This window comes from Podarcis vaucheri (assembly GCF_965113315.1).
Source record: "Podarcis vaucheri genome assembly, chromosome: 9".
Taxonomy (NCBI): domain Eukaryota; kingdom Metazoa; phylum Chordata; class Lepidosauria; order Squamata; family Lacertidae; genus Podarcis; species Podarcis vaucheri.
The window spans coordinates 13,434,649-13,456,613 of record NC_138767.1 but is presented as its reverse complement, the minus strand read 5'-3'; the positions used below and the strand labels follow the sequence as shown (position 1 = coordinate 13,456,613).

The following is a 21,965-nucleotide window of genomic DNA, read 5'->3' as shown; positions in this document are numbered from 1 at the left end:
TTTTGCTAATGTAGAAGACATTTAGTACCATGTCACATGTCTGAGGGACTTCATTCCAGCTTTATCTCATCCTGCTATTTATTGTTCCTGTTACTACCATTGATTTATTAATTGCCTTCTGAACCGCCATCTCAAGGTGATAATGAAAAAAGCACTTCTAAGTTTATTGTGTTAGGGTTTCATGTACAAAGTGGGATGTTATTTCGTGTTTCTTTTTCCATGGGGGGGGGACTGGGGGAGAGAACAGGGTGGGGGCTTCACCCAAGTGTCAGTGCTTAAAATGTATGTATGTATGTTTGTATGCCGGTGGCTTTCTCCTTTTCTGTTGGTATATAATGGGGGAAATCAAGTTTATATAACATGCCTATATGCATAGATTAAATAACCACTGATGGGAGAGATTATAGTAATTGTATCACCTCCAGGAAGGGCAGTAGTATGGAGATGTTTGCTTGGAGCTAAAAGCACATGTATCGTTGTTCCTTCTGCAGGATAGGGGAGAGGAGGAGATGGAGATCTGATGTGACTTGATCACACACTGGTCCCTGTGTTGGTTAATTAAATAGCATAGCAGCAAAGGAGAGAGATGGAAGAGTTTTCAGAGCAGCAAGCTCCTGTTCTCTATATGGTCATTACCAATGGTTTATTAGCTATTTAGTGTCACAGTTAGAGGTGAGGGGGGGGGGGCAAATCGACCCTTCTGGAAAAGCTGAAGTGGCTCTGCTTTTTCGGAGTTCTTTAGTATGCAAGTCCATGTGTTGTAGAGTGTCACACTTGGACCAGGTAGGCACAGGTTCGAATCCCCATTCAATCGCTCGAACCCACCCAGGTTGGCCATGTGGAAGGTTCAGGAAAGGCAGTGCAAATAGCTCAGTCGATAGAGTATGAGACTCTTAAACCCAAGGTTGTGGGTTCGAGCCCCACGTTGGGTGAAAGATTCCAGCATTGCAGGGGGTTGGACTAGATGACCCTCGTGGTTCCTCTGCATAATCAGGCCCAGTACAGTGGTACCTTGGGTTACATACGTTTCAGGTTACATACACTTCAGGTTACAGACTCTGCTACCCCAGAAATAGTGCTTCAGGTTAAGAACTTTGCTTCAGGATGAGAACAGAAATCATGCTCCGGCGACGTGGCAGCAGCAGGAGGCCCTATTAGCTAAAGTGGTGCTTCAGGTTAAGAACAGATTCGCGTTCCACTGTATACCTGAAGGAGCGTCTCCACCTCCATTGTTCTGCCTGGACACTGAGGTCCAGCTCCGAGGGCCTTCTGGCGGTGCCCTCACTGCAAGAAGCAAAGCTACAGGGAACCAGGCAGAGGGCCTTCTTGGTAGTGGCGCCCGCCCTGTGGAACGCCCTCCCATCAGATGTCAAAGAGATAAACAGCTACCTGACATTTAGAAGACATCTGAAGGCAGCCCTGTTCAGGGAAGTTTTTAATGTGTGACATCTTAGTGTATTTTTGGTCTTTGTGGAAGCCACCCAGAGTGGCTGGGGAGACCCAGCCAGATGGGCGGGGTACAAATAATAAATTATTATTATTATTATTATTATTATTATTATTATTATTATTAGATTCTGCAGTAGTTCTTTGCGCAGTGAAGGACAGTGCAAAACGAAGGAATTTGCTCCCACAAGAGGTTGTGATGGCCACCAGCTCGGTTGGCTGTTAAAAGACGATGAGAGAAATTTATGGAGGATTGGACTATGAAAGATGCCTAGGCATAGAGTTGAGAGGGACCTTGAAGTCCTTCTAGACCAACCCCCTTTAATGCAGGAATATGCAGATGACACATTTGGGGATCGAACCTGCAACCTTGGCTTTATCAGCACCACACTCTAACTGAGCTATGCAGGCTCTTCCTGTGATAGCTAAGGTCTACCTCCACTGTCAGAGAGGTTATGTCTCACAATACCAGCTTCTGAGAGTCACAACTGGGGAGGGAGCTGTTGTGCTCCGTTTTTGCCTGTGGGCTTCCCACAGGCATCTGGTTGGCTCCAGTGAGAACCACAATTTTTTCTGGTCTGTTTTGGACCAGTCAACCTAACCTCCTCACAGGACTCTGTTGAGGATGAAATGAGAAGTCTTGTGTCTGTCAGCTTGAACCTTTTGGGAAGAGACTGGGCAACTCGGGCTGTAAATGTACGTTTCAACTTGGCTCACATTGGGCATTTTGCAAGAATAGTGCAAAAATTGTTGCAAGAGGTAGGAAGCCAGCCATATTTTGCTGGTATAGGGTCACTACCCTTTGTGGGTCTGCAGTCAGACTTGACATAATCTTCCTTCGCTCCTATGGTCCACAGCTACACATGGAGCCATAGCTGTCAACTTTTCCCTTTTCTTGCGAGGAATCCTATTCGGAATAAGGGAATTTTCCTTTTAAAAAGGGAAACGTTTACAGCTATACATGGAGCCAGTTGCCCAGCTCATCTTTTAACTTCCAAATGGTTTCTGGGCACCTGAATTTTTGCACAACTGTTTCTCTCTCTCTCTTTTTAATTACTTTTTATTAAGGATTTTTTGTGTTACAAAACAGGGAAAGCTACACTTATCGCCTCCGCTTTCAATTCACAGTCTTTTTCACAGTTCATTTACATTTAGTGAGAGACACTTTTGTCATAAACACACACAGTGTTCCCATTACTGCTGACAACATTGGTTAAAATCCTGCTATTGGAACATCACAATTCAGGTGCCACAAAGGTGCCACATTGTCTCACTGACATGCCCCCCACCGTAAGCGACGGGGAGATGACCTGCTCTTTTTTAAAAAATTTAAAGTTTTTCATTTATACAACAAGAAAAACAAACAAAAAACACAAATACCAAATTATACACAAATTACAAAAATAACCATAGACACATAATATTCTTAGCAAACAATAAAACATCTATTGGTCTTAACACTAAAGACCCAACCTCCCGTCTATTCCATACTTCAGATTCATATTACTTATTGCCAATACACATTTTTTTTCATAATTAAACTTATTCTCATTAAATCTAATTTCTTATATCTACCTTACAACTATTACTGAAGTTCCTCGAATGCTGCAACAGAATTTAAACTACTATATTTATTTTTCAGATATTCTTTAAAAACCTCCCATTTAGAAACAAATTCCTGTTTTGATTTGTTCTTTATTTTTTCTGATAAACCATCTAATTCAGCATATTCTGTCAGCTTTTGGATCCAGTCTTGAATAGAGGGGATTTCATTACTCTTCCATTTTGCTGCGATCAAAACTCTTGCTGCCACCGTCGCATATAAAAAGATACCCTTCCTCTTTTGTGGAATATCCAAATCTGTTATTCCCAGGAGGTAGGCCAGAGATGACCTGCTCTTAAGCAAGTCCCCCCCCCCCAATCATTGAGACATAGGACCAATTGGCTGAAAGCCATGTGGTCCAAACTACCCCAAACAATGCTATTTCCCCACTAAGTGTTTCTTTCTCTAGCCCAGACATGCAGCCCGGAATAGATGCAAATCTATAAATAATGACATGCATATTTTAGAACCTGGGTAACTTTTGCGGTAATACAGAGAGCAGAATGAGCAGGCCAATTCTGCAGCTCAGCTTGTGGCAGTGCTTTGCCAAGGCTTTTGGTGGTGCACTGGAAAAAGCGAGCTATGCTCCTCCAGCAGCAAAACAGCATGAGAGTCTGCAGAGCAACAACAACAGCCCACGGAGTCCTTTGCAACTTCATTGCCACCCATCAATCACAGTGACATCCCTGCTAGCCATTCACGGAAGTCACAAATCAACGTGCGTTGATGGCACTGAGATAATGTTACAGGGCTCTCTGTTTCTCATGCACACACACACACACACACACAGAGAGAGAGAGAGAGAGAGAGAGAGAGAGTTTGTAAGGAAGAAGAACCTATTACACTGCTCTCTCTTACAGGCCTCCATAGCTCAGGCCTCGACACAGTTGCAAGCATAAGCTACAGGCTATCCATGAGCAGTTTGAGTCCCAGTGTGGCTCCCCCCTGAGCATTCACCAAACTGCAGACAACATACATTCGCATCCCTTGTGTGTGGGGGAGCAAGCCCTTTTGAATGGAGAGAGATAAGGAAGATGTAATAATGGCCCAGGAGGCAACGTCATCACCTTGCTGGCAGTTCTGTGGAAGAGTGAGCTTCAGTCTTCCTGGGAGATGTTGGGAGAAACCACACAGGGTCTTCGTTTTGGGTGTCCAAAGGGCCACCATAATTTCAGAAGGGAGCTGGAGAAGCAGTGAGATTGGGAGTCTCCTGTGTCACAATCTCCCCATGCTGGAGCAGACCAGAGAGAGAAAGAGAGAGAGGCAAGGAAAGATGAGGGAAAGGGTCCCTAGCTCTGTGGTGGAAAATCTGCCCTGTATGCACAAGGTCCCAGGTTCAGTCCCTGACTTCTCCAGGTTGAGATGGGAGAGGCTGCTGCCTGAAACCCTGGCGATCAGGCTTCTGCCAGCCAGTGTCGGCAATACTGAGTTGAATGGGCCAGTGGTCTGGCTCTGTGTAAGGCACCTTCCTGAGTTTCTGTGATAGGAAACTTTGTAGGCACCAAAAGTCTGACGCAGCCTCTGTTGGGATACTGCCAGGGAGATAAAGTCCATCATGGCCCCCAAGCCGGCTGCCGGACGATCCATCGACCTCCCATAGTCACGCAGTATGAGCGATTAGCGACACAAGTTTCCTGGAAATACCATGCCACATTCCAGGGCTCATGCACACTCTTATCAGCAGATAATGCACAGCCAGAAGTCGCACTCAGGAGAGCATTATTTACAAGCTTTTATTCAGCGTTGATCAGAACAAAGAAAGACATGACTGTTCTGTGTTAGTGTCTTCGACAGAGAGAGAGAAACGAAAGCAATAGCAAACTTAAACATCCTGTGAACAGGAAATACGCAGACTCTGTGATTCACAGCCTGCTCCCTTTTAAGGTGGAACGGAAATATCCTAACAGCCTCTGACTACCTGCCTGCCTTCCATGAAATCCAGGACTCACTATGCTATATAGCCCAGTACTGAAACGGCAACAAAACAGCTAAAGCTTATCATGCAAGAAGCTCCCAAGTCTGATCCTTGACTACAGATGCCCATGAAAAGGGGATGGGGACCACTACCTGAGACCCAGAGCCTCATGCAACAACTGTCTAAGTCAGGGGTAGGCAACCTAAGGCCTGGGGGCCAGATGCGGCCCAATCGCATTCTCAATCCAACCCCCGGATGGTCCAGGAATCAGCATGTTTTTACATGAGTAGAATGTGTGCTTTTATTTAAAATGCATCTCTGGGTTATTTGTGGGGCACAGGAATTGGTTCATTCCCCCCCAAAAAATATAGTCTGCCCCCCCACAAGGTCTGAGGGATGGTGGACTGACCCATGGGTGGAAAAGGTTGCTGACCTCGGGTCTAAGTTATGGTGGGAAACCGATAGTTCCCTAGGATTCTTTGGAGAAAGTCATAGTGTGGATAGTACAGTTCTCATCTATTTTTCAGCCATGCGTAGGTTTGGTAGCTCAACATTTCATGTTTGCAAGCTGAAATGATGTTTCAGTTCTGTCATTGACACATGTGTTTGTTTGTTTGTTTGTTTTTTAAAATAATATTTATTAATAATTTCAAAATTACAGAAAAGAAAGGAGAAAAAAATAAAAACAACACTACAATACATAGGGGGGAAAAACAAGAAGGAAAAAAAAGACATAAAAACCAATGCTACAATACAGCAAAAAGATAAAAAAGAAGGGAAAAAAGACACAAATCCCATATTACATATCTTTAACTTCCATTTGCTTGTTTCATTGACCTCCTCACACCTCCCTTTTTGTATTCTGGTTTGATTGATTATTTCAGCAAATTCTTTCCATCTTTCTCCATTTTTACTAAATAATTTATTTTGAAATTTTAACCTATTAATTAACTCAACAAATCCTTTCCATCCTTTCCCCATATTCTGTTATTCAAATTACCTTAAGTTATTTAACCTTATCTTACCAAAAAATACTTTAGAGCTTAACGCTTAATACTAGATTATACATAACTCCTGATATTTTTTCTACTAGAGTCATATAGTTTCATTCCAACATTTTCCCTAATGTTCATTAATTTTAGGCTAATTCCCTAGAAAAAAATATTTATTTATAAATTTTCTTCCAATCTTCATCCAACGTCTCTTCTTCCTGGTCTCGGGTCGTGTCAGTCCTTACTGTCCATTCCATCTAGTCCATCAACTTGGTAATCTAATGTCCGAGGCCCTTAAGTCTCTTCCATGTCCCTTCCGCAGATCTTCTTCTTCTTGTTTATACTTGCACTTTTCCTTGTCTTTTGTTGGTCTCTTTCTTAGTTTCTTTCCTTTCTCGTTGGGGAGTAGGTCTCTGGGGGAATCCAACCCAAAATTATCTTCGTCTCCCTTCATCCAACCAGCCCATTCCCCAGAGTCCCACTCCCCACAATCATCAATGTAGTCCAAAAAATATTTTAAAACATATTTCGAGGTCTCTCCAAAGTTAAGAACCTCCTCAGCTCCAGACGCCCCCTGGCCGACTCCAACTTCAATCTTCAAAGACAGCGGCTTATACTCCTGTAGGGCCTCGGGTCTCTCCATTTGTATTATTTGAGGTGCAACCGCAACCTCCTCCATTATCTTCTGCACTTGCCCAATCAGTACAGGTTCCTGAGTTGGTCCCTGAATAATTTCTGTATCAATATTCCCTGTTTGTCCACAGTTATTAACCGCAACAGTCATCAAATCCATTTTCTCATTCATCAAATCCATCTTCTCATGCATCTGTTCCAGCAAGGCACTTGTCTTGCATAAAGCAAGCACCAAAACTTCCTCCCAGCTCATATTTAGTCAAGGTCAAAAAGGACTGGTCCCACGATCTTAATCTGACAGCTGTAGAGTCCTCAAGTAGACGCAGCAACAATTTAGCAAACTCCCTCTAGAGGAGACAATTTCTATTTGTATCCATTTTTTTTAAGGCAAGTCCAACAAAGGAAAATTACTTTCATTTTTCAGATATTTTGTTTCTTTAGAATGCAGAAGGCAACATTGGAATCAATTTATTTCTCTTCTTTGGCTATCTGTCAAAGTATTCCACTCACAGTCAATGAACCTCTCCAAGAAGTTCTGTCTCTGACACCCCGTTCCCAGGTTAGAGACGGTGGAAACTTACCTTTCTTCACTCCCTCTCCTGCAGGCGTTAAACAAAGTCCCCCCCCCCCCGCTTCCAAGGGGGTTTCAGTAATTATAAATGAAGGAAATTTAGACTTTTATAAACGACTTTCCAGGCTTTAGCTTACAAGGTTTTTGCTTCAGTCTATGTACAAAAAGTGGAAGGCGGACTTCCTGTTTTGAACCTTCCCACTTTGGTGCCAAATTAAGATATTTCTTGATCCTATTTTCCGTTTCTACTCATGGGTACTTGTTTTAAATCCAATTGTCCACAGGAAAAAGTCAGCGCTCTCTGGCAATGGCTGTGCGGCTTCACTCCGTGAAAGTAGCAACCAGTTTGCAGCACCGCGCCGCTCACCCCACTTCACTCCGGAGCCCCAAAATGGGGTTCCCGGTGCATAGGGGGGCGCTCCTGGTGCCCTGCTGAACCCCACTTTCCCAGGCTTCCTCCACCTGGGATTTCTAGCGGGTCCCCACCTTCGCCGCGGCGGGAAGACCCAGTTTCCACGGAGCCAGTTCCTCCAGTCGGAGGAACTCCGCCATTCGCCGATGGCGCTAACCCGGAAGTTTGTTTGTTTGTTTGTTTTGTGTGTGTGTGTGTGTGAGAGAGAGAGAGAGAGAGAGGGAGAGAGAGAGAGAGAGAGAGAGAGAGAGAGAGAGAGAGAGATTTGGACTTAAACATCAAAACATAACTGCTACTTTTTCAAAACCACACCAGTAGCTTTCTTGCAGCAGAAAGTTGACTTTTCTTTTCTATTTTTTCCCCACTTCCCACATTTCCAATGTTGCTATTTGGTTTTATTTCCTTCTAGCAGCCCGACACTAGAATTTCAGTTTCAATGTGTGAAATTCTTTGGAATGCTCAACAAGAGCAGCAGCAGGTTGCATGAGACGTCAGTTTGAAATGCACAGCGGCACATAAGCTGACTTCCAGCTAGATGGATTATTATTTTTAAAGAGGGGAAAAAAGGATTGAAGTTTCCTTTCTGTGCAGTGAGAAAACCTGCCGGTCTTAGCATTCGCCTTTCAGGTAAACAATGCTCCGGTTGTTTGATCCCATTATCACAGCGAGGGTTTTGAACTGGGTTTATTTCTTTTCCCTTTGTCCAGGTCACCTGCCCAAATGGGAAATGGGTCAGTGAAACACAAGTACTTGAAGAGGCCAGACAGTCATGTGGGAAACTGCCCTCTGGGCTGCTCAGGGAGCAGCAAGTTCTTGAAAGACCCAGGTCTGAACATCAGTACGATCACAGGTGCGGCGGACATTCTGAGGAGCAAGATCTGGGAGCTCGAGAGGGAGCTGAAGAGGCAGGAAGAAGAGCTCCATGAAAGGAACTACCACATCATTGAGCTGCAAGAGCAGCTGGCGAAGCAAACCCGGACCATTGCTGACCTCACCGAAGAGCTAAAGTGCAAATGCATCCAGCTCAACAAGCTGCAGGATGTTGTGGACACCCAGGGGACAAACCCCTTCCTGTTCTCCCCTCTTAAAGAAGCGCCCAGGGCCAGCCATGCAGCCCCCTGCAGCAACAGGAGGAGAGGCGCGAAGGAAGGTGTGTCTGCAGAGCCCACGAGCCGGACGTACGACTTGAGCGAGCAGCCTCGCTTCTCCTTCGAAAAGGCGAGAGTCAGAAAGGCCTCAAGGTGAGAGGGCACACTGCGCTGTGCTGGGGCGATCGGTGTGTGCACCAAAGTATGTGTAGCTAGGTGCATCCTTCACAGGGTGGGCTTGATTTAAATCAAATCAATTTAAATCATGATTTAAGTCAAATCAATTTAAATCATGATTCAAGTCAAATCGATTTAAATCATGATTTAAATCACTAGTCAGTCAGACTTTATTTTAATCTTTTTTTTTACAGAAAGACTCATTCTTGCTGGTATAATATTCACAACCAGGTGAAGATTTCATTTGTTTATTTCACTCAAACAATAACATTATAGCATATGTATCCATGTTTGTTAACTGATGTGGTTAAATTATTTTTTTTTAATAATAATTAAAAAAAACACCTTAGACTGAGTTTTTGCAAACATGAAAAACTTAAAACAAATCCTTATTTCCTGATGAATAGCCTTTGGACTATAATGTAACTTCAATAGAAAACTATCTTTAGAAAGATTTTTTCCTTCAGAAGCATTTCATTTTAAAAATCTGTTTTAAATTTTAAAAAATCTGATTGAAATGGGGGTAAAATTCTATTTAAATAAAAAAATCTGGGTGTTTTTTTTTTTTTAAAAAAAATCATTGATTTTTTATCCACCTTGATCCTTCACAGGATAGTTGTCTGCTGCTGTGATAGCTGTAAGTGTGTGAGACAGCTCTAATGCTGCGGTTTTAGATGCACGCTTGTGGTTGTTTATAGAATTTGGGCAAGGAGCCGGTAGACTACCACCAGTGTGTGGGGAGGTTTGAATGCCTCATACAGACAGATTTGCCCCTAGCCCTCTGATTCCCCTCCCTGTCTGCCGCTAAGCAGCTGAAAGGGGCGAAGGCTCTGAGGTTGTGCAGAGGAATGCATTTGCAGCCGCCTCTTCTCTAAGAACCTTTGCAGCAAGAAGAGCTACGCATCTGGGACAGAAAAAGATTGCACCACAATGTGCCCTGGGCTTTCATAGCTGGCATGGGCTTTCAGGGTGGCCTTGGGATCACACTGCCTCGCTGTACTTTGTTGTTTAGTTAAGAGGTATACCTTGAGCACAAGAGAATGCCTTTTTTGTTCATGCTGCCACAGCAAAGCTATAATTCTTCGGAGCACAGATGTCGAGCGAAAAGGAGTGTCTGTCTCTGAGGAACTTGCCTATAGTTGGACAAGAGGGAAAGGCTGGGCTGGGCTTGGATGAGAAGGAGCTTGTGTGCAAGGCTTGTGAACTAGTGAATGTGAGACTTCAGTACTCATAAACAGGAGCCCAAAATGGGGAGATGGTGGTTGGTGCTCCCCTCAATAATGCCCATTTGGTGTTTGCAAATGGGTGTGGTAGATTATGCTTAAATGTGTGTCTTAAACTGTGTGTTTATTGCCCATCAAATTTATTTCTGGACTTATTTCTGGAATAATAGTGCTGGCTGTGCACAATAGACAGGTTTTTCTGGACGGTGCCTGTTACTGCACAGAAAAAAAACTAAATATTAACCCAGGCTTTCAAATACCCATTCATCTGCTGCCCTTGTAAGAACTGCTTTCAGACCCTGAAGCAGAGAAGCGTTTGTAAACTGGGAGAGTTTATTCTCTTCTTCTCAGGTCCTCGGTACACCACAGATGGCTGGCATAGGTCTGTTTGAGCAGATAGGCTAGTAAGAATTCATGTGCACTAAAGACTTTTGATGTTGTATCATTCTGTTCCAGGGCATACTCATTTTCTTCTTTGTCTTCTTCCCCACTCACTATGCTCTTCTGGAACTGTTCTTTAAGGCTGCCTCATTCACTCCAGAAGCAGTTCCTAGGTCTCAGCATAATGACAGCGCTCACAGACTTTGTGATACTATGTCTCAGCCAAATAAGGCAGTGTCCAGAACTTCTTCCCTATACAGTGGTACCTCTGGTTGCAAATGGGATCCGTTCCGGAGGCCTATTTGCAATATGAAAGGAACGCAACCTGCAGCGGTGAGTCTGCACATGCACAAGTTGTGATTCGCCGCTTCTGCACATGTGCATTATGTCATTTTGCATGTCTGCGCATGTACAAACGGTGAAACCTGGGAGTAACCCTTTCCGGTACTTCCAGGTCGCCACGGGATGCAACCTGAAAAAACGCAACATGAAGCAAACGTAACATGAGGTATGACTGTATGTTGACGTTAAACAAAATGGTGACTGTATATTAAGAGCCTATTTTAGACAGAACATTCAACGGGCCTTTTCAGTGGTGGCTCCCTGGTTGTGGAATTCTCTCCTCAGGGAGACTCACATGGCACCAACTTTATCTATTTTTAGGAACAAGAAAATTGTTTTCCTTTTTACCTGGGCTTTGCGCCTTTAATTTGAGCAGTTTCAAGTACCTGTCGCCTCTTTTTAGTGGGATAGGTTTCCTATGCCCTGTCATTTATTTATAGGGATGTGTGGTTTGGTTTTGTTTTTAATTTTTTATTTCCAAAACTGGAAAAAGAAAAATTACTAACATCAAATTCAACATCCATATTCATTTTCTAACATAAACCTATTACATAATTAACTAAATTAAAACATACCTAATTACTCTAAACTTCTCTTTGCTTCTCTTTCCTGTATACAAATATAACACAGTTAGAAATTTTATATTAAAGCTTTTATATTATAAATAATACTTCAAATTCCCAAATTCACATGGGTGAAGGGGAACGGGGGGTATAGGGATGTGGTTTTTTAGGTTTTTATTGGTTGGTTCATTGTACTCAGTGACTAAATAATAATAATATAATATAATCACTTTTTTGAAGAGGGAAGCTGGTGGCACACTTGTTAGATGTATATTTTTAGTAAGACAAAAGCAGTTTCAGCTTAAAACAGGCTATGTACTACAAGAATTAGGAACTAACGGTTGCATTTTTTTGTTCTCTGCCATTGCCTCCATTTAGGGCTTTGGGATTTTCAGAGACTCAGTCCCAGTTCTTTGGCCACAAGTATTCAGCACCACTATAGGGAAACTGGAGCACCATTGGTCCTCTGGGTCACAAACATATCCTTTGTCCACTAGTTATGGAAAGAGGCTATGACTTCTGTGGGTTATAACTGAATTTGCAGTGCAATTAGCTCTGGAGACTACATAATGAAATTCTGCTGCAGTTTGGATTCCACTGGAAAGAAACTCACATCTGCATGGTTAAGCAAGGAAGATTCTACAATAGCAAGTTTTTGTTTTCCCCTTTTGGGCCTTTCCCCGCGAGCTGCAGATATAGCAATAAGGTGGATAGCTGCTCACCACCTGAAGTTAACAGCATTAAATTGCCACTGGCCACATGAGAGAGCCAGAGACAAGCAGGTATTTTTTCCAGTTTCCTAACCTTGTACCCTCTGCCGTTTCCTTTGAAATAAGATTAAAAGGGGAGTTATAGGTGCCAGGAAGCCAACTTTCAAACATTTGAGAAATCTTGCTTCTCATATCAAACCAAAACGTTTGTATACCTCTAGTGTGTGTAGCATGGGCTAAATGTATAACAAAAGCCTAAGCGATAGGGCTGTTAATGTGGTAAATAATAATTGTATGGATTATTAGGCTCTTGTGCTTTTATTTGGAACCCAAAATATAAAAGAAAACAAGTTTCTTTGCCCTGGATTTTAGGACATGATGGTTGCACAGCGACATAATTCTAAGAGTTCTGTGTCCATTTCCCAAAGCCAGATTCTGAGACAAAAGGGAGGTAAGCAACTTCCTTGAGACTTGAACACTCCTATTTCAGACAGCAAACAAGCAGGAAGAGTATGTTTGCTTCACCCTAAGAAGAAAGCTCAGAGCCTAGGAATTGCCGATCAGAAGGTCGGCGGTTCGAATCCCCACAACGGGGTAAGCTCCCATTGCTTGGCCCCAGCTCCTGCCAACCTAGCAGTTCGAAAGCACGTCAAAGTGCAAGTAGATAAATAGGTACCACTCTGGCGGGAAGGTAAATGGCATTTCCGTACGCTGCTCTGGTTTACCAGAAGCAGCTTAGGCATGCTGGCCACATGACCCGGAAGCTGTATGCCGGCTCCTTCGGCCAATAAAGCGAGATGAGCGCCGCAACCCCAGAGTCGTCCGCGACTGGACCTAATGGTCAGGGGTCCCTTTACCTTTACCTTTACCTTTAAGAAGAAAGCTCAGAACATCTCAGTCCCTCTGCCATTAGAGACCTTCTAAAGGCAACACACCAAACTGGGGGTGCAATTCAGTCAATAGCATACAAGACTGCAAGGGACAGGATGTGTGAATAGACAACGATAGTTAGTAAGGTGTGAGTGATATTACGCTCCAGAGCTGGCCAGCTGCATTCTTCCTGTCGAAATGGCTTAACATTTGCATGGAGAAAATATGTGGGTTGGCTAAGAGACAGGCGACAAGGTGCAGCAGACCTCTTGCTCTGTGCATTGGCTTGCGGACTCGCCAGTGTTGAGCTGGAGACTATTTTTAAAAAGAAGCCAGAATGTCAAGCTTGCCAGACTAGTCATTAGAGCCAACAGGAATCTGGTCCATCACTTGGTGTTTTGCTCTGTAGATGCCAATAAAAGGTCATTCTGTCCCATCATCTCTAAGGGACATGGCTTATAGTGACAGAAGTGCCAATAAAATCATGTGGTTAATAAATTCAACAGTTTAATGCTGGAAGTGCCGTTGCATGCAGATAGACACAAGTTCAATTCTGTGTTGGCTGAAAATACCCCCAGTCTGAAACTCTGGAGAGCTATTGCCAACCAGTATGGGAAACACTGGGTTCAAAGGACAGATATCCTCAATTTGTATAAGGCAGCTTCCTATGTACCCCGTGTTTCAAAGTGGCATGTCCATTTCCTTCCTTGTAAATACGAAGGGTGAATGTATAGGCATGCAGAGAACCATGCAATCTAGTCAGATGATCTTTCGGCTATTGCCACAAGCATGCAAAATTCCCCAGGCAATTCCGACTTTTTCCACTCGCTTTGGTATTGATTGACCTGAAAGCACAGCAAGCTGCGACCTCTCCGAGATGCTCACTCGCATCCTCCTCCTCCACACAGTCCAGTCTAGTCTTGCATAATAAGCTCTCTCCACCATTCACCCTTGTGAAAAGTGTTAGAATTCCTGCTCCGTGATTGCAGTCATGGGATTATTGTCTATCACTTGACGGTGTCTGTTTTGACTCCACAAAGTGGGAAGTGACAGAGACAGGATGTTTGTGTTACTGTGTTCTGTGAAGTGGGACTATTGTCCTTTGTTCTTTCTCTTTGCTGTCTGATGCTAGAGAGAGAGGGAGCCATGTTGTAGTTTTCCATGTGTGTTTATATGTAAATAAAGTAGATTAGCCAAAATGCTGAGTTGCTGAGGTCTGTTACGCAAGCTGCAAAGACTCTGAGGATCCCTAAGTGTGCCGGTGTCGGTTGGCATCGGTCGCTGTGATGTTCGGGCTGAAGAAAGCTTTTGAAGCTCCCGAACAATCAACCAGGAGGGAGAGAACATGCCAGTCGGGCATGTGTCTCTACCAGGGTCCTACTCGAGTAGGTACATGATTCCATCCTCAAAGAGCTACAAAGGGATCTGTTTCCCTTTGCAAGGGAAGCTGTTGTCACTGAATGTTTGCTAAGCCCGTCTTTCAAATGTAGTTATTATAGGCATTTTTTAAAAATACTGCCCTTCATGCAGAAGACCCCAGGCAACCCCTGTCATCTCCAGTCATAAAGGAACTTGAATATTATCACTAGGAAATCCCATAAACCTTGGGGCACCCCTGCGGGTCAGAGCAGATGATATTAAACTAGGTAGAGCAATGGCCCAACAGCCCCATTTTTCTCTGCATCTTCCTCCCCCTGCAAAAAGGCAATTTATTAGTGCAGTCTACTCAACCGAACAGAAAAACACAAAATGCAGCCAGCAGGTTGTCTACTGCCAGGGCAGGTGCCAAATTCTGATTTTCGTACCTGTGGGGAAGGGCGAGTAAGAAATCTAAATGATAAGAATATATTTTGGAGCCCAAGGAAGAGTGCCTGTAGGACATCAAGGGAAAAACCAAGATATGGGGGAAAAAGAAGTTGGTTTTTATCTCAAGTTACAGTTATTAGGTTGGATTTAGCAGTTTCCCTCCCGCCCCAACTCCCCAAGCAACAGAGACTGAGCTCGAAGTGTCTTCCAAACAACAGATCCCCTTCCAAAACATGTCATTATCACTGAGATGAGTGCCAGAGCAGCCCATCCCGTCGTAAAACAGATATGGCTTTTGAAGCACATTCCTGGTGTGTTTGAAAACATAGCCTATGAAATAGAAGTACAGTGGTACCTCAGGTTAAGTACTTAATTCATTCCGGAGGTCTGTTCTTAACCTGAAGCACCACTTTAGCTAATGGGGCCTCCCGCTGAGGCCGGAGGACGATTTCTGTTCTCATCCTGAAGCAAAGTTCTTAACTTGAGGTACTAATTATGAGTTAGCGGAGTCTGTAACCTGAAGCGTATGTAACCCGAGGTACCACTGTACTAATAAATGAAATGTACAGTTTGCAGCAGCCCTGTTTGAACCTCGAACTATACATAGCTGTCACAAACGGTATGACCTCCTCCAGTGTATGAATGGGCATATTTCTCCGCTCGTAGATTGCCAAAGAAGGATAGCCAAAGTGCCAGAGAACATGATAATAATTACAATAAAGATCAGGGAGGGAACAAATAAAGGAAGGGTTGTTCTATTCTCTCCCCTCACCCCACATTTTTCACTGTGCTGTGGTTGCATGCCTATTGTTAGCAACAATATGAGGAAAGGAAGCCAAGCTTTCCTAGAATAAATTGTAAGGAAATGCCTGGCAAAGTATTATACCATGGGTAGGCAAACTAAGGCCCGGGGGCCGGATCCAGCCCAATTGCCTTTTAAATCCGGCCCAAGGACAGTCCAGGAATCAGCGTGTTTTTACATGAGTAGAATGTGTCCTTTTGTTTAAACTGCATCTCTCGGTTATTTGTGGGGCATAGGAATTTGTTCACCCCCCCCAAAAAAAAATATAGTCTGGCCCCCCACAAGGTCTGAGGGACAGTGGGCCGGCCCCCTGCTGAAAAAGTTTGCTAATCCCTGTATTATACTGTCTTCCAGTCTATGAAATAAGCATGGGAGCACACTTGTTGTTTGTCATTAACACCAGTCCCATAGGACCAGTGATATGGGTTTCCTGGGGAAAAAAATTGAATTGGAAAATTTTATTGGGGGTGGGGAAATCCCATGCAAATTAGTCCATAATGTGCATAGGATTTTTATCTGAGAAAATGTTCCCATTGCATCTAATTTGCATAGGGTAGTTGGCCTTGGAATATTTTCAGTTGGCATTAAAAAAAAGAACATCTTGATTTAAGTGTGTGTGTGTTTTTAATAACCAATTCAACAAAGAAGAAAACAGAAAAAATAAAACACAGAGAAAAGGGGGGAAAGTGAAAAGGGGGGAGGGGAGGAAGATGCCTGTGCATCCATTTTAATTTAAACGTATAAGTTGATACAAGCCATCCTAATGTCCAGATAGGGACCCACACAATTGGCATTTAGAAGAAATATGTTCAAATGTATTAAGGGCTGTGAAGTACTCAGATCATTGCAAAATAGACACTGGGTGTTTATACTTCCAAGCTCAAAGTATAAGTGTCTAAGCCAGGCTTCCTCAACTTTGGCCCTCCAGATGTTTTGAGCCTACAATTCCCATCATCCCTGACCCCTGGTCCTGCGAGCTAGGGATCATGGGAGTTGTAGGCCAAAAACATCTGGAGGGCCGAAGTTGAGGAAGCCTGGTCTAAGCAATAATAAGTTCTCACAACATCTACCTTTTGCAGCCCAGAACATTTGGAGGACAGCAGGTTGGGAAAGCTGCCTTAGGAAGTGTGAGGCTAAATCAAATGGAAGCAGGTTGTCTCTCCTGCCACTCAACCAGGCAGAGGGCCTTCTCTGTAGTGGCACCCGGCCTGTGGAACGCCCTCAAAGAAATAAACAACTATCTGACTTTTAGAAAACATCTGAAGGCAGCCCTGTTTAGGGAAGTTTTTAATGTTTGATGTTTTATTGTGTTTCCAATATTCTGTTGGGAGCCGCCCAGAGTGGCTGGGGAAACCCACCCAGGTGGGTGGGGTATAAATTATTATTATTATTATTATTATTATTATTATTATTATTATTATTATTATTATTTCGTCTGCTGCGAGAGTCTACATGCACCCCATTGAAGTGAATGGGAGTTGTATAAGAGCAGCATAATGCACAACTCAGCTCCCGTTAATGTCCATGGGATTATGCAGGAGAGATTCCCAGTGGATTGTCCCTTTAATTCCTTTAGTTTTTGCCTTGATTTCTCTTTATTCCTCATTGCAATTTTGTTTTCCATTTTTCCTTCAGCTCTTGATGTTTGAACCTCGTAATTTGTGTCCCCCCCACTTCAATATCATATAATGCAGGTGATTGTCTACGATTATGCACCCACTAATTACTACCCTGAGAAAATTTAATGGGGAAGCAGGGGAAAGTTTGTAATTTTTGTTTCATCAATCAACGTTTATAGGGAGAAAGTAACTGCGCCAGACGGGCCTTTAATGGAGTTAATGTTTCTTTATGTCCCCAGCAATAAATAAGCACACCCGTGCAAATAAAAATTACAAATTGAATTGTTGGCAATGGGAGTGGGGAGTAAGTTGATAGGAAAGTAATAATTAGGAGAAGAATAGACTATACGTTTGGTTCATTAGTATATAGGCTGTGTGTAACAGTGGATTGGAACAAAGAGCAGTTCTGAATAGATCCTTCAAGGCCATAGCTGTCAACTATTCCCTTTTTTAAAGGGAAATTCCCTTATTCTGAATAGGATTCCTCGCAAGAAAAGGGAAAAGTTGACAGCTATGTTCAAGGCCCTTCTGCAATGACCTTCTGCCATGTGAGAGCATCAGAGCACCCCTGACATATGGTTGTCAAGCCTCTGCTTAAAGACCTTGGCAACCATATGTCAGGAGTGCTCTGATGGTGTTTCCTGCTTGGCAGGGGTTGGACTCGATGGCCCTTGTGGTCTATTCCAACTCTATGATTCTATGAGAGCAGCTACAGTGTGCCCCCCCCAGTGCAGGCATGGCCAAACTTGGCCCTCCAGCTGTTTAGGGACTACAACTCTCATTATCCCTAGCTAACAGGACCTGTGGTCAGGGATGATGGGAATTGTAGTCCCCAAACAGCTGGAGGGCCAAGTTTGGCCATGTCTGCCCTAGTGGTAACATCAGACGACCAGGACCAGATGGGAGGTAGCCAAGTCTTGACCTCTCTTCCCCTTGGCAGCAGGATCCCTCATAGAAACTGGGCCAATGCTGGTTTGGCACTCCAGCTATTACCTTTGGTGCCTAGAGAGGAGACACATTGCAGCATATCACAGTTTCATGTGAGGAGGCTATTTCTTGAAGTTAGCCATGCAACCATCATTGAGAACTTGCTGTACTGTTCAGAAACTAGTCTCCTCTTGGAAGCGGCAAGTTCTATGAAGTAATGCATTCTCATTTTCTCTCTCTCTCTCTCGTATTTTGCTTTTTTCCTACAGTGCTTTTAAGATATAACAGGATCAGATGGGGTGGGGGAAGTAAAGATGGAAAACCAATACAATTAAGCCATAGAAACCCCATAAATGGGGAAAACCAAAACCATAAATGGGGAAAACCAGCTTTCATGAGGGACCATCGTCACGAGAGTGAAATGATAAGGTAGCCTGAATTGGTCCCTTAGGGACCATATCTAATGCATTGGCCAACTCTGTCGAAATGTTTAATATTTGGGTCTAATTAGGAATTCCTGATGTAAAGAAGAAGAAAAACCCACTTATGCAAGATGGCAGTGGGGGTTAGCCTATACTTAGAAAATTTGTTTTCAGCTGAACATTGTGACCTATATACAATGTGATTTGCTAGGCCTAAAGTTTCCTAAATGCCCCAAGTTTCTATTTTGGCCAGGAAATGCGACGACTTCTGTGCCTCTGATTTTATTTTTCTAGGCTTTTATCATTGCCGTTCTTCGTTTTCAAGCTTGCTGCACAGGTAATAAAGCAAATGAATCAAGCTGCAAAACGGGAAGTGATCACTCACTCTTAAGGTGCCCTCTGGAGATTTTGCAGCAAAGCCTCGTTCCCTGGGACAGTTTTACTTTGTTTTATGAATCCAAGTCGGAAGAGACCCTGGAGGGTTTCCAAAGTGCTGTGTTGAGATTCGCTTCATTAGATGGATGAGCCTCACACAGGCAATAACGAAAGCACGGTGTTCCGGGGCAAAGGTTGCCCTTCAAGTTAGCTACCATATTTTTTGCTCTATAAGACTCACTTTTTCCCTCCTGAAAAGTAAGGGGAAATGTGTGTGCGTCTTATGGAGCGAATGCAGGCTGCGCAGCTATCCCAGAAGCCAGAACAGCAAGAGGGATCGCTGCTTTCACTGCGCAGCGATCCCTCTTGCTGTTCTGGCTTTTGAGATTCAGAATATTTTTTTTCTTGTTTTCCTCCTCCAAAAACTAGGTGCGTCTTGTGGTCTGGTGCATCTTATAGAGTGAAAAATACGGTAGATGTGGATTCAGATCCCTTCATTTGCGAATGAATAAATGTATTTCAGTTTCTCAGATTCTTGGGCTCATACAGTGCATGTTTCATGCAGTGTTGATATGAAGAACCTATGACCCTTTTGATGTTGTTGTTCCAAGAACATTTGGAGAGCTGCAGGTTCCCCCTCTTTGCCCTAAAGAGTGTTTCACACAGTTACTGTAAGGTAGCCAATGGGTCTCAAACCCTTGGTGAGTTAAGAACTTGCCCTGTGTGCAAAGGCAGGCTCTGGCAGATTTTGTGGACAAGACCAATGGTGGGTCCAATGGTCAAGAAGGCGGTTTCTGCACGTGTTGTAGAGGGAAGCGAGGGGCAGGTGGGGCTCATCAACCTGGGAAGGTAGCCCATGTAGAAGAAGGAAAACTCTGACCCTAAGCTTCCCCTGCCTTGTGGGACATCTTTCGGAGAAGAAATGCTAAAGAGCAAACCCTACATAAATCCAGACTTGAGTCCCTAAGATGGTTGGGTGGCATCTTGTACACCTCCTTCCAGCAACTCCTCCAGCCAGCAGAGTCTTCAGAGATTTTTAGCTCCCAGCAGAATAACTTCTTCCAAAGTTAAGGGGAAAGCTCCTTTCCCACAAACTGTTTATTGTCTCCAAGTGCAAGACAAAGCTAAACACTACTGTCTACTGTATGCAGTTCTTCTGGTCTTTGAAGGAAAAATACACATGTACAATTGTTGTTGTTTAGTCGTTTAGTTGTGTTCGACTCTTCGTGACCCCATGGACCAGAGCACACCAGGCACTCCTGTCTTCCACTGCCTCCCGCAGTTTGGTCAAACTCATGCTGGTAGCTTCGAGAACACTGTCCAACCATCTCATCCTCTGTCGTCCCCTTCTCCTTGTGCCCTCCATCTTTCCCAACATCAGGCGGTTTTCCAGGGAGTCTTCTCTTCTCATCAGGTGGCCAAAGTATTGGAGCCTCAGCTTCAGGATCTGTCCTTCCAGTGAGCACTCAGGGCTGATTTCCTTAAGAATGGATAGGTTTGACCTTCTTGCAGTCCATGGGACTCTCAAGAGTCTCCTCCAGTACCATAATTCAAAAGCATCAATTCTTCGGCGATCAGCCTTCTTTATGGTCCAGCTCTCACTTCCATACATCACTACTGGGAAAACCATAGCTTTAACTATACAGACCTTTGTCGGCAAGGTGGTGTCTGCTTTTTAAGATGCTGTCTAGTTTTGTCATTGCTTTTCTCCCAAGAAGCAGGCGTCTTTTAATTTCGTGACTGCTGTCACCATCTGCAGTGATCATGGAGCCCAAGAAAGTAAAATCTCTCACTGCCTCCATTTCTTCCCCTTCTATTTGCCAAGAGGTGATGGGACCAGTGGCCACGATCTTCGGGGTTTTTTTATGTTGAGCTTCAGACCATATTTTGCACTCTCTTCTTTCAAGAGAGATTCACTAACACTGTCACCATGCTAGCTTACGTTGCTGTGTAAAACCCACAGACTCGTCCCCCGACACTCACAGATTCAGAGTCAGATGTCGACAGCGAACAGGACAGGGCATGGTCAAGACATGCACCGGAACATAATGAAAGCAGTGCCCTAGAGACTATTATGCCTATTTCTAATTGTAGGCATATTTCCTGAACTAATGGAAAAACTCAGCATGACCTCGCTGGTGTTGCTATGGTAACCCAGTGCACCTGGCACCCTTATCGCAGAACATCCAAGCATGGGGGGATGTGCTCTTCAAGACATGAGACCAAGCGCTGTGTACTTCAACGCATTGTTCACATTACACCAACATCTTCTTAGCGCTACATTGAGTTCCATTGCATGCAACTTCAGTCAGATTTCACATTTGATAAATTACAACAACAGTCCTGTTCTTACTTATTCATCATATGATTCAATCTTCTGAATCTCATCATGGAGCCAACAAAAATGTAATCTCTCTGTGTGTGCGTTTGTTTGTGTTTGTGTATGCTTCCATGCTGTAAGTATTTTTGGGAAAGGATTCAGCTGCAACAAATGGCACAACAAATTCTCCAGCCCACATTGGCGAGCTGAGTCCCTGGCATACCCTGTTTGAAGGATCAGGCACCAAGTGATGTGACAGGCTTCAGCCTGAGACCTTGGAGATCTGCTGCCAGTAGAGATACAGGGCAGGGCAGTGGGGACAGAATCCAATTCAGGTCTCATTTAAACCAGAATGTATCAGAGCTGCACTTCCTGAAACAGCATGAAAACCAAAACATAGCCATCCTCCAAAACTCACACTTTTCTAAATACTATGATGCAGTTTTCTAATCAATCAGTGTTTACAGAAATGCATATGTTAGGGGAATGTGTGTGTCAAAATGCACATGTTGGTGAAACGACTAACAAAAAATGCATTGTATTAGGAGAAGCTGCTTGCAAAAAAACATGCACGCTAGTCAAAACTGTGGGCAGAATTGTGTTTAGCAGGAGAAAATCGCGCTAAAATACCGAAGAATCTTCCTGAGGATTTAAAAACAACAGCACCCTGCAAACCGCTGCAGAAATGTGGAGGACTGAATTTAAAATGGGGAAATCGAGAAACATAAGAGAATCAAAATCTACAGATCCTCCCATCCCTAGCTCAGG

At 43.7% G+C, this 21,965-nt stretch overlaps 1 protein-coding gene across 1 annotated transcript in view; it reads left to right on the top strand.

Moving 5' to 3' along the window:
- PRKG2 (protein kinase cGMP-dependent 2) overlaps positions 1-21,965 on the top strand; it is a 79,892-nt gene that overhangs the window by 1,114 nt on the left and 56,813 nt on the right. Inside the window, exon 2 of the mRNA XM_082236411.1 lies at positions 8,280-8,813. Within this exon, the coding sequence (XP_082092537.1) occupies positions 8,293-8,813 (521 nt within the window). The 5' untranslated portion in view covers positions 8,280-8,292. The remainder of the gene's footprint in view (positions 1-8,279; positions 8,814-21,965) is intronic.